Raw genomic sequence first — 12,377 nt, forward strand, 5'->3', positions numbered from 1 at the left:
ACTATGATCTTAGACATCTTTTTTGTGGAATGTAGGTCAATTCCTCTTATTTGACCTACTGTTCCAGTGTTTTGTGCTCAAAGGGATTTAATGAAACCACTCTGAAAAAAAATGTTAAGCACTTCATACTTTATACTTATAACCTTCAGGAATAACATCAACATGGGCAGGTTTATCAAGTCATAGCAGATTCCTGGGGCATCCTAACAATGAAAAACTCGGCTTACCATAGTTCAATGGTTTTTGGTTTTTGGAGACAGTTTCTCTGTAGTTTTGGAGCCTGTCCTGGAACTAGCTCTTGTAGACCAGACTGGCTTTGAACTCACAGAGATTCACCTACCTGTCTCCCGAGTGCTGGAATTAAAGGCGTGTGCCACCACCACCCCCCTGCAGATCTTCTGTAAAATACTCTAAATAATACAACGCCAGTAAAACACCAAAATGTTGGTCTTTGCAGCAGTGGAGACGGAAAGCAGGGTCCTACACATGCTGGACAAGGGTTCTGTCGTGGAGGCACACCCAGTTATGTCCTTTAGGGTTGTTGTTTTTAAAGATCTGAGATAATACCTAATTATTCTTCTTCCTCTACCTCCCAAGTTTCCTTGCCTAGCATCTGCCTGGACTCCTAACTTGGGAGGTTGGGGTAGGGTAGGAGGCATAAGCCTCTGAGAAAGGTGAGGCTCATGAGGCTTAAAGACTTGGTATGGTTAGGTGAAGACTAAGCCTCCAGCTCAGCCTTTACACCTAGTCTGCATTGCTTTAACAGTTGTGTTCAGATCCAAATTATATCCTGGAAAGAGCTCAAGGTGTGCATGGAGGGATGGAGGGGAGTGGACAACACCAGGGCAACTGTGAGTGACTGTGTCCTCCAGGTAGGTGTGTCCCCTACAGTTCTCTTTCTCCATGTTAACAGTGAGACAGCAAACCAACGGTAAGGACCCTTAACCAAAAGCAGATTAACAGACCACTTTTAAAATGTATTGCAAAATGTACAGCATTTATTCACATACAGACAAAAAGGCACAAATTCTACTAAATAGTTCAACAAAAAAATACAGCTGTCTTCAACTAGTTTTATAAATACTTTCAAAAAGGGGGTAGAAATAAATACAGGATTGGGCCATGTAATATAAAATAGTCATCTCTACATATACTTTGTTTAACTTCTGATTTTAACTCTTCATGCATCTTTTTTTTTCAATTTTAGCTGAATGGACACCAAGCTAGGCACATAGTGAAAAATCCTCTGTACAAGGTTACAAATGTAATGACAAGTTTGTCCATCTTAAAATAATTAAGATTTGTACACAACACATAAAACCCTTCATTTAAATTTTGTGTTTATAACCTAACAAATGACATTCCAGGCAACTTTACAAAAATTTAACTAGCCTACATTTTGACATAATACATTGATCATAAAGGTATTTCTTGGTCAGGATGCACAAGGAAGATTCAAAAGAACAAACAAACGAAAAAGCTCCATACTAATAGAATGCAAGTGGGTAGGTGGGCTGTGGCCGCTCTGGCCGCCTCATACAGAGTTCCCAGCATGACATGACACTAACTTACAAAGCTATCGTTACACTGTCAGAAACCGTGCTCTATACCATTTGCATTTCAAAGCAGTAATAAAAAAGTGTGGGCTTTTCTTTTTTGTTTTGTTTTTGTGGGGGAAATTTTTTTATTTTTTTTAATTTGTTTTGTTTTTTGGTTCAGCATAACTTGGAACATTTGAAAGCTTTTCAACCTAAATGTGGGGGAAAACAGGTAAGGCATTATTTTTGCACAAAACTAGCATTCCTAATAGTGCAAATGGATCTGGTGCCTCAAATTGGTGAGAGGCGATACACTCACTAGATTAATTTAGGTTTTCTTTCTATGGCTTCACAAATTATTCCTCTATAAATTCTCTTCTCACCCAGTGCTGTTGCTGTACTCAAAAGATAATGAGATTGAGAGTCCAACCTTTTCCTGGATCCAGCAAAAGGGTTTTGCTCATATGCAAAACATCTAATTTTCAAATTAAGCTACAAGCAAAAGTACAACTTGGACTCCTAAGAACCTTCAAATACCGGTAGCAACAAGCTGATCTGGACAGCAGTCTCAAAAAGGAGCTCCACAGCTCAAAAATAGTCAATCTAAAACCTGGGTCATCCTCTCCCCGCCCCTGAATTAGCTACTACAATGTACTTGAGAAGTTAAGACTTGGTTTGAAAATGTCGTACATACAATGGATGCATCAGATGTGTCATTTGATCATCTGATAAAAACTTGCATAGCAAGATGGAATTCAATAAGCCTTTTCTGTTGTTGACGATCACCTGGAAGACTTGAAAGCTTCTACAAACTCAAAGCATTGCTCCTTAAATATCAGAATGTCCCTGCCACATGGAAACAGATGCATAAATGAATCAGGAATCTGAACATTGATATTAACAAACTAAGGGTAATTTAGGGGAAACTGGGCTTATTCCAAATGCCCTTACATCTAAATCTCATTGCTATTTCCTTCTCTTAAATTTGATTCACAACTACATTGAATGCCAAAGAAAAAACAGGACTTTAACACTATCCACTTGTCTGAATACATACGCACTACATGAGTGCAAAAACAGAACATTGTACTCAAATTTAATGCTAAATTTATTATTGCTGATAATTTACTAGTTATTGCCATTTGCAATTCGAAAGTCCAAGTTACGAATAAGAGTTTATAACTCCAGCTCCAGAAAACCTATTCAAGGGTACACTGACTTTCCTGTGTAGCCTTGGTCAATATTAAGAGCTTGACGCAACATACTGCCTTTCTATTGTTCTAAAATATAACCTGTTTTACCTTTTTCTGTTTCTTTTCCTTTTTGCTTAAGGAATCCACTCATTGTGGAAGCCTGGATTCCCCAAATATGTAATAATGGTCGACTCTGGGAAGTCAGAGTCACTAGAGTCTGACGTTCATCACTTGAACTTGAATAGTCATTGTATTATTGGAAGCCAGATGGTCAAGTACTGGCAGTAGCCAGGGAAATCCCAATTGGGTCCAAGGACCGACAGCTACAAAAGAGGAAGGTCAAGAGGACTAGTAACACTTGGGCCTCAGCTGCCCTTTCTCACAGAACTTTTTCAACATCCTCTCCACCCACCCTATGTCCACAGCCCACTTGGGGCCTCAGGACGGGCTACACAGGCCCTAAGTCTGACTTCAGCAGCTCCGCTCTGTCCCTCCAGCCTTCCATCAGTGCCTGCTGTGTAAACTCTTCCCCTGGATGTCACGTGTGCAAGATCCCAGTGTTGCTGAAGCTTCTGAGTCCCAGCTACTCATACCAGCAGCCTAGGAGCCAAAATGCTGTCAGCATTTACCATTCCTAGAAAATAAGCTTTGTGGGCTATAAATAGTAAGTGAAGGCTTCTATAAATAGGATTTATTCATAACACAGAATTCAATCTGATTCTGTACTCAGAGTATCCAAGAGTTTGTGCTTTGGAAAAAAACATAGAGGGCAGTAATACACGGTGCCTCTCAAGCCTGGCCCTCTAAAGTTGCTTCATTTCTAGTGTTCAGGTTTTAATCTTAGTGTCTTGTAGTTACAATCTACTCTTCTGTTTGCTCAACAAGTTGCAAATAACACAAACTTCTCACAACAATGATTTATAAACGACTCTGGAAAAATTCAATCTGAATTGCAAGGAAATACGTTTGTGTAGCTCAGAAATAGTGGGATTTTGCTTGCCCCCGTGTCAGACCTCTCAGCATGGCCAACAACAAGCCACATGCTTCCACACCATCTGTTTGATCAAGAGGCCAAGATGCTTCTCCTGATGATGTCTGTCCTCCTGCTGATGGTGCTGCTGGCATGAACACATTTCTTCTCCGATGCTTCACTCTCCGAGTCACTCATTTCCACATCAGGAGCATACCCATCATTCTCACTGTCGGATCTTAACCTGTTCTTTGCCCTTTCCTTGCCTGGAACTCGGCCTAAACCCAGATGGGGGCAGTCTGAGTGCTGGTGGCAGGCCCCCTCACGGGCTTCTCCTTGCTGCTGCCGTTCCCCCTTCTTTGGAATCCGGAATCCTCCCCAGCTTTTCACTGGGCTGGCAGGTGTTATAGGCACTTTGACTAGGGAGCCATTGCACGTGGGCACAATCTCCTTCCTCATGCCAGGTGCTGACTGCCCTATTCCAGGGGAGGTGGCAGCTCTTGTGTTGTCCAGATGCCTCTGGGATGTGTCTGTGGACCTGAGAGGCTTGTGACTCTGTTTAAAAGATTTGTCCTTTAAGTCTCCTTTAATGAGATCACAATGAAAACGATTGTCTCTTCTTTTCCCATGGTTTGGTGTCACCACACCATTTTTCTGTTGTGCTGATGATATGAGACGTGCTTCTGCAAAAGTCTTTTCAAAGCTCAGAAAGTTCTCTGCAATCCCCAGCCCCTCCCTTCTAGCACAAAGATCTGACTGCTTTAGCAGGGTCTTGCCCTCACTCCTAGGACTATTCTGCAATGCATCTCGCTTATGGGACTTTTTCAGCGAATGGACCAAGGAAGTACTACCCATTTGTTTCCTGAAGAATGCAGAATGCCACTTCAAGTCCTCTATCTTGGGAGCATTGGGACCCACAGAAGGACTATTGAATAAAAGCATGTTCTCCAGTGAGGAGGAGCAGGAAGAAGGCACACCTACAAACAGAAAACCACAAGGGAAAAATTACATAAGCAAATCCAAAAGAATAAAGTTCTAGACCTGAAGCATTATTACACAAACTTCCCACCCAAGAGTCACCAGCTCTTTGTAAAAAAATGTGTTTTTAAAGACATGACCTGATTCAAAAATCTGTTTTCAATCTAAGTAGTCAGAATAGTACATTTTGTCCAAAACCACTAAGCTACAACGTTTCCTGAAACTGTCTGTTAAAGGACAAACAAAATTCAAAGAGGACCTAATTTTCAAAAGGGGGATTCATTCAGAATCCTTCCGATGGCTACCGCTTCCTCTACCTGGCTGCATAGCTGTGACTGTACCACCAGTCACCACCCATCACCTTCCTCTCTGAGACTAAGCAGGGCTCAAGTTTCTTTCTACAAAGGATCACTGAGGACAAATACATGTAAATGTAGAAACTGAATAAGGGTAGGTGTTCACAATAATTCTGGACATGGAATATTTTTAAAAAGTTCATTCATTATATGCAAAACCTACTGGGTTCAAGTTGCCATCCAAGTTAAAGATAAGTTAATCTTTTATACAAATCACAAAACTTAAGTTTCATAGCTTAACCTAGTAAAAGCTTACATTTTATGAAATACAAATTCTCATATCTTGATAAAAACTGACACTTCCTATTCTTGTAAACTATTTTTTATTTATTTTTATTTCATGTGTATGGGTGTTTTGCCTGCGTGTATGTCTGTGTACTACATGGGTACAGTCCCTGTGAAAGCCAGAAGAGAGTATCTGATCCTCTAGAATTAAAGTTTATCGTAATAGACAAGTGGGTCCTGCTGTGTGGGTACTGGGAGTCAAACCCAGATCCTCTGGAACACTACAGCAGCCAAGAACTTTTAAATAATGAACCACTCCTCCAGCCTGACCCTTCATAGTCTACTTGTCTTGTACGTTAGTCATGACCCGCCAAATTTATCTCATCACCTCAGACTCACTAACCCTGGTTTGAAAACTGCTGGTGGTTCCTAAGGACCATGTTTCTGCAAGAGTATCAAGACCTGCTACAGAAAAGCAGTTCTCACATTGTGTTTCCTGTTAAGGTATGAACGACCGGGAGAACAGGGTTCAGCTCAGGGTCACAGGAGCCCTCACAAGACAAACTTACTGTCCATTAAATGGAGGCACAAGCAACACAGATGAGGTCCTTTTTTACAAGCTGTTGGCTTGGAAATGCCTACTTCCTCAAAAAAACATCACTGGAGTCTATCTTTTGATAGCCATGTCTGAGGTGGGGTTTTTGTCTGTTTTTACTGAAATACCCTAGCAGGAAATAGAAAGGTGAAGAAGGTCCAACACTGTCTGAACTGTAATTTCTATCTACTGGACTTGGAGCCCATGTCTCTCAAAAGTATCTAATGATAGGCCTCCCATAAAAGCATCATTTCCACCGAAGATGCTCGCATTGTTCCCAGAATCACAACAGTTTGAGCCATGAATTCTAAGAACACACGTTAAGTCATGATCATCTCCTTTGAAACTAAGTACCATAGTCTAGAAATGACATCCCATGGAAGAACAAAGTCGTTTCCAATGACCACATTCATCAAATGAAGGGAAAATAAGATCTGTTTCTGTTTCTCTTTTCTGTACTTCTGGGGTTTTGTTTTGTATTATTTTCTTTAAGCACGGTCTCATTCTGTAGCCTGGGCTTACCTAGAACTTATAACATAGTCCAGACTGACTTTGAAATTTTGGCACACCTCCTACCTCAGCCCCAGTAGGCTTAGATTACAGGCATGCTCAGCAGCAGCAGCAATTCTGGATCAATCTACCTTCCAGTTCTGTAGCCCAAATACATCCTAACCTTGTGAAGAGAATTTCATTCACTCACCCAAGTACAAACCGCAGCCAAAATGCAAGTGGCTGCCTGTGGTACCCATAAAAAAGGATTCCTTTCAGAAAGGCCACACGAAAATCATCTTTTATGAGTAACAAATTCCACAGCAAGTACCAAGCTGGCAGAACTCTGCAGGATACGCTGCAGTTACCATTCCAGGCACCACCAGCTTCCAACGAAGAATGAAGAGAAGGGTGGCCTTAAAGGATCTAAACTGTGCTGCTTTTACCTAAGAAGCTATACTTGAAAAACTTAACATGCACAGTTTTGCAACTAAAGTTCAAGTTCCAAAAAATGAAAGACATTTGGTACTTGGTCCCTCTGGAAAATATTTAACTCATAGCAAGAACACGTCTAAGTTAACATAAGAATGTTACTAAAAATTCCCCTCAGCTAACCAAGTTATCTCTGGTCACATGTATCTAATTCAAAGCCAGTTATCAACAGTTTTGAACATGTGTTGTTTGTATGTCGTAATTATCTAGAGAAAAGACCACAAACTCAGGACGGGGAGAGTGAATCACCTGTGACTCAGAACACAACTGCCTGTCAAGGATGCTGCTGCTGTAACTTAAAGGGCAGTCAGTCCAAGGGAGTGACCCATCCTCTACTGAAGGCCAGCCCAAAGCCCACCTGCCCCTAACTCAGAACTCTGTGTGGAACAACTTCCCAGGACAGACTTCCTCCATGAAACTCATACATTCCCTACTTCTTGGGACTGGTCACCATAGAATGCTGGTGCTAAAAGCACACTTTAGAGGTCAGGATTCTACACGAGAGCAAATGAATCCCCGAGTGAAACACCTACCCAGCATTACACATGATCTCCGAGTAACTGACACTCTCTCCGGTAGAGGAAGCATACACCCCACAGTTCTTACCCTTTTGGGCTGGCCAGAGCAATGTAAATAGAAGACACTGAATAAATGTCCAGCACACTCGGAATTCTATCTCTATCTTCCGAAGTCCACTCTAAGTGTTAAGGATTGAGTGTATGTGGTGAGTATGTAGTCTTACATCTATTACATGTTAGGTCGACCCTTTGTAGCCAGCCCCGTTTATCAAGCACTGAACTGTGCTCTCACTTGCATTGTAATTTTCTGATACTTACAAGAGGTAGCTTGAGATAGCATCCCCATTTTATATAAAGAAATTGGAGAGAAAAGTAGGGTTTACAGCTTGCTTCCTTCTGGGCGAGCAGGGAGCTGCTACAGGTCTCAAACCCTATTTAATGCCGAGTTCAGCTCTTTCCCTATAACATAGTGCCTTTAATATTTAAAGATGTCCTTAAAATATGAACAGCTGTACTACAAACTTTCTACAGGACAGATGAAAGAGCAACTGTTTTCCCTCAACAGCAGTGTTAAGGCTGCAAACCCCTGCCCTATATTTTGCCCTTCTAGGGCTCAATGCATACCTGAAACTCTTTCTTGCTCCAAGAGCTTAGTGTAAAGACTGAAAATCTGTTCCTGGACTTTGCACACAGATCGTTTAATCTTTTCCCTGCGGGTCACCATGTAAGTGAGGTTCCGAACCTAGAATGTAGAGAATAAAGATTCTAAGTGAGCAATACAGTAATGATACTTCAGTGCTTTCAGTCCTCCTTTACCTGAGACATACTGGCCCTCCTCGGGCCTTGACCGACATTTGAAATCCAAATGTGCTTTAAGCATTTGACCCTACCACTAGGAGTCTGTTTGTCTACTCCTTTGGTGTCTGCAGCAGCCACGGAGTGGCACTGGGGGAGCAGCAGAGCAGAGTCCCACCCCTCCCCTCCAGTCTATGGTGTAGAGGACTTGCTGCCTTGAGCCCAAGAGTTCTGCTTACCATCCAACAGTGTCATCCCAGCAATCTTACTGGCAATGGATGTAGAGTCCAGAAGCAACCTCCCTGCACACTTGTTATCAAGCATCTTCCAGGCCAATGGCATAAGAACACCCTGCACAAGGTTCTAAGGCAGAGCAAATGAGCTGCTTGGTCCACTGGATACAACTTTACAAAGCCAGCCCAGCAGTGCAGTGTATTCCAGGGAGGTGTGCTAATGCCTGGAAACTGTCCCAGTGTCCCCAGCCAACCTATGAATCTGTGGATAATGGTTTAAAACTGCTACTAACCTCATTCTAGTTCATTTGTAACTGAAAGACAAAGTGCTGAGATTCCCTACTCATATATAAGACTGCTTCAGATGATGTACACATTCACTAGTTTGTGGTCAGTAATCTTCCATAATCAATATTACCTACTCTTAAAGCCACCTGTCATCACTAACAAAATGAAAGAATAAAGTCACTAAACCCCACTGATCCTTTGGTCCTAACGTCTCCTGGTAAAAGTAACTGGACTGGCCTGGTGGTGGTGCACACCTTTAATCCCAGCACTCAGGAAGCAGAGGCAGGTGAGCCTCTGTGAGTTCAAGGCCAGCCTGGTCTACAGAGCTGGTTCCAGGACAGCCAGGGCTACAAAGAGAAACCCTGTCTCAAAAAAAAAAAAGAAAAAAAAGAAAGAAAACAAAAAGTGACTAGATAGCATGGGTCTGGAGACAAAATGTCAGCTTCAGGCCACCAATGAACAGCTGAACCTTTCTTCAGGAAGATAACCATAAAACCTCAACAACCTCAGAGGCAGCGGCAGTAGTGGAAAATAACCACATGCTCCTGACTGTCATCAATGGCACCCTAAACATATGTTCTCCTTTTGAGCAGTCTCTTTGTGTAAAAACTGTAAGTCCAAGTTCAAAGGCCACCGGCTGCTTCTCTGACACAAGCCATGCCATTTTGCACACTGGTTATGAAGGCACCACCACCAGGGTGGTTTTCAGACCTTTCTAATCCCCCCAATCCCAGCTATGCTCAAGGCAGTCCAGTTTATGCGAGGGCATGAGACAGGAAGGGAAACACTAGCAGGCTCTGCTGACCCTGACTGATTCACTATAAGGGTCTTCCTCTATTCCTACATTCATCATTTACATTATTAATGCTGTTAAAAATAGCCTTTGATTAAAGAATTTAAAAGGAAATCACTCTCCTTGTCTTAATGTCATTGGGCCCAGCAAACTCTGCCAGCCACAATTCCAGGCAAGGAATTCTTTAGAGAAAACCAACGTGGAGCTAAAAATGACTAAAAGAATATTCATTCTCTTTGATAAGCAGTATTCCATCCAAATATTATGAGTGGAAGCTCAAAAAGAATCAAACCTAAATCCTCATCTCAAATTCAAAACTTTGGACAGTACACATAAGGCGGCTTTAACATAAAGATTCTGATTTTTGGAAACATGAAATGGGCATTGTAGTTTACGTTCATATTCACCTCAGATAGACAGCAGATACATCTCAAACTTAACCCATGAAAAGTCAAGGGATCTCATCTTTGGTGACTTGTACACCAGGAAAGATTTTACCATGGCCTCGAAGTGAGAACATCTATATTTCCAGTGACCTCAGATGAGGAGCTTCTACATAAACCCACAAAGCAAAAAGGCCATGTTTTCCAGCTGTGATTGGCAAGGCCTGATTGATCCAGCTCTGGCTGACCACTGGAGAGCTGAGCACTCCAAAGTAGACCCCCCCCCGCAAAAAAAAAAAAATCTTGGCAGGAATCTAGTCAATTTCCTAGAGAACTTGACTGATATTACTCAATCAAGCTTCCCCAATTCACCTTCCCTAACCTGCCAGCAGCAGAAACCCAAACCCCATCGCATCACGTCCCCTGAAGCCAGGCTAAATCCAAGTCATACTTTCCTCTTAGAGCAAGTCACAAACAAAGCTGATGATTCCTGATACCAGTTTGCTCTTTTAAGTTTCCAGAATGTTACTATCGCATCAGGGACTGCATCCTGAGAACAGCCTAACAGCCAGGAGCAGCTACAGAGGGTTTTCTGCTCGCCACACCAATGCCTTATATGTATTTTGTTCAGCAGACAATTGTGGCCTCCGTTGTGTTTTCGAAAAGTTCCATTCCACTAAATGACAAATGTATAGGACTGTCCCCTAAGACTTGATGCCTTTCCATACAACTACACAAAGTACAGCAGGAGGATGTCTTTATCTGAACTAGCACTCAATTCTGAGCTAACACTGATTGCCTTTTCTTAGAGAGAGGCAGTGTATCTCCTAATTATACGGTCAGGAGTCCTCTAAGAGTGAGGTGGCGGCATTGGGAACGTGAAGTGCCACTTGTCACATCACCAACCATCTGTTCTCTTTTCAGTGCCTCCTGATGTCCATCCTGTCATCTAACTTTCTAGTCTAGAGCTGGTACCCAGGTGTGGCAAGGGCCCCCGAGGTGTTTAAAGAGCAATTAACATAATCACTGAATCACCTGCATTTCTAATGCATGCTACTCACTTGTTCTGGGATGACCACATGCCTCAATTCCAGTCACCTGTGTTAACTGGTTCTCGCGTCCCAGGCGTGTATACTGCTATTGCCTAAATAGGCAGATCATTAACTTACTAAGAAAATCAGTTCACTGTAACGTTGGATTTTTTTCTTTTGTCATGCCTGCCCTGATGAGCCCTTGGCCTGATATACTTGTTTAAATTGCAAAGCACTAACTCTCCAGGGCCTGGCACAGACTTCAGCATTTTCAGACAGCCCTCATCACAGATGAGGAAAACATAACTTTTCATTATAAATAAACCCTTTTAAACTGACACTGAATTCATTAAAACTTTAGACTTTTTAATAATAAATGTTAAGTAATACCACCCACACACATACACACACGCGAGCGCACAAATCCTGATTTATTCCCCTATACATCATAGGCATTATTCTACTTAAAAGCAAAATGACGACTCCAAAAAAAGTTCAGAATTTAATTATAACTGTATGTTAATCTCAGTAACTTAAATACAGAAAAAGAGTTAGTACACCACAATCATTTTCTACACTTTTATTCTGTGGTGATTGTGAAACAAACACAGTTAAAACATGAAAACATCTCGTCTTTCACTCCCAAGGACTATCTGGCTCCGTGCACCCCAATTACAGCAGTTGTTGGGTGAGGACGGTAGCTTCTCAACAAATACCCAGTGACCCTGAATCCCTCTCTCAGTAACATACCACAAATGCACGTGGTTCTTTGAACTAACCACCAGGGGGCGTATGGGAGCCTCACCGACCTGCTCCTGCCTCCCCTTAGCCTAACACCAGCCACCTTACCCAGAATCCTAACAAGGTCTAGAAAGGGACATCACAAGAAGCCAGCATTGGACGGTGTACTAAAAGGGCCTCTAATGAGCACTTAAAACTACTTTCACGACTACCCCGTCTCTAACAAGGAGGTACAGGCCGCTGTGAGAACTGATCCTTACAACTAAGTACATCTGCAGTCTCTCCCTGCCCTGCCTACACTCTCATTTCAAACCATCTATGAGTCAGAGTCTCTTGCCGAGCAGGTGATGAATCACTCCTCTCTAATAAATGGGGGGGCTTGAGGGAGATATGCGTTAACTGTTTCAGGCCACTTGGGTGCCTTTCCGCACAGGCTGCTTCAGGCCAGAAAACCTGCCTCCCATCTCTGCCACACTAATGAATTTAATAGGTAGCTAGCAGTCAGGGGAGTAGGTGCAAAAGGTGCTGAAGACACATCTCCAATTAGTAAGCCTCAGTCAAAACTACCTAAGGGAGCTGGAGACCCTGGGGAGGACAGTCCACTCCTAATTATTCCTGCAGCAGGAAGAGAGGTCCAAACTGGGACTCCAGAGGTAATAGAGTGGGGGAGGCACCAAGCAGCAAACAGCTGGGGGAAGTGCCAGCAGCTGAGGCTCCAGGCAGCCAACAGCCAGTAATCGGCAACCCGGTAGTGAGATA

General features: G+C 42.6%; 1 protein-coding gene across 3 annotated transcripts in view; it reads right to left on the minus strand.

Annotated features, from left to right (window-relative positions):
* Nucleotides 1-995: 995 nt before the first annotated feature.
* The window catches only part of Jade1 (jade family PHD finger 1), a 54,220-nt gene continuing 42,838 nt past the window's right edge, over nt 996-12,377 (minus strand). For all 3 annotated transcript variants that reach the window (XM_057756912.1, XM_057756913.1, XM_057756914.1), the window contains exons 10-11: nt 7,979-8,096; nt 996-4,678 (exon numbers count right to left, since the gene is read on the minus strand). In XM_057756912.1, the coding sequence (XP_057612895.1) occupies nt 3,795-4,678; nt 7,979-8,096 (1,002 nt within the window). In that variant the 3' untranslated portion in view covers nt 996-3,794. The remainder of the gene's footprint in view (nt 4,679-7,978; nt 8,097-12,377) is intronic.

This window comes from Chionomys nivalis, chromosome 24, assembly GCF_950005125.1.
Source record: "Chionomys nivalis chromosome 24, mChiNiv1.1, whole genome shotgun sequence".
NCBI classification, from domain to species: Eukaryota; Metazoa; Chordata; class Mammalia; order Rodentia; family Cricetidae; genus Chionomys; species Chionomys nivalis.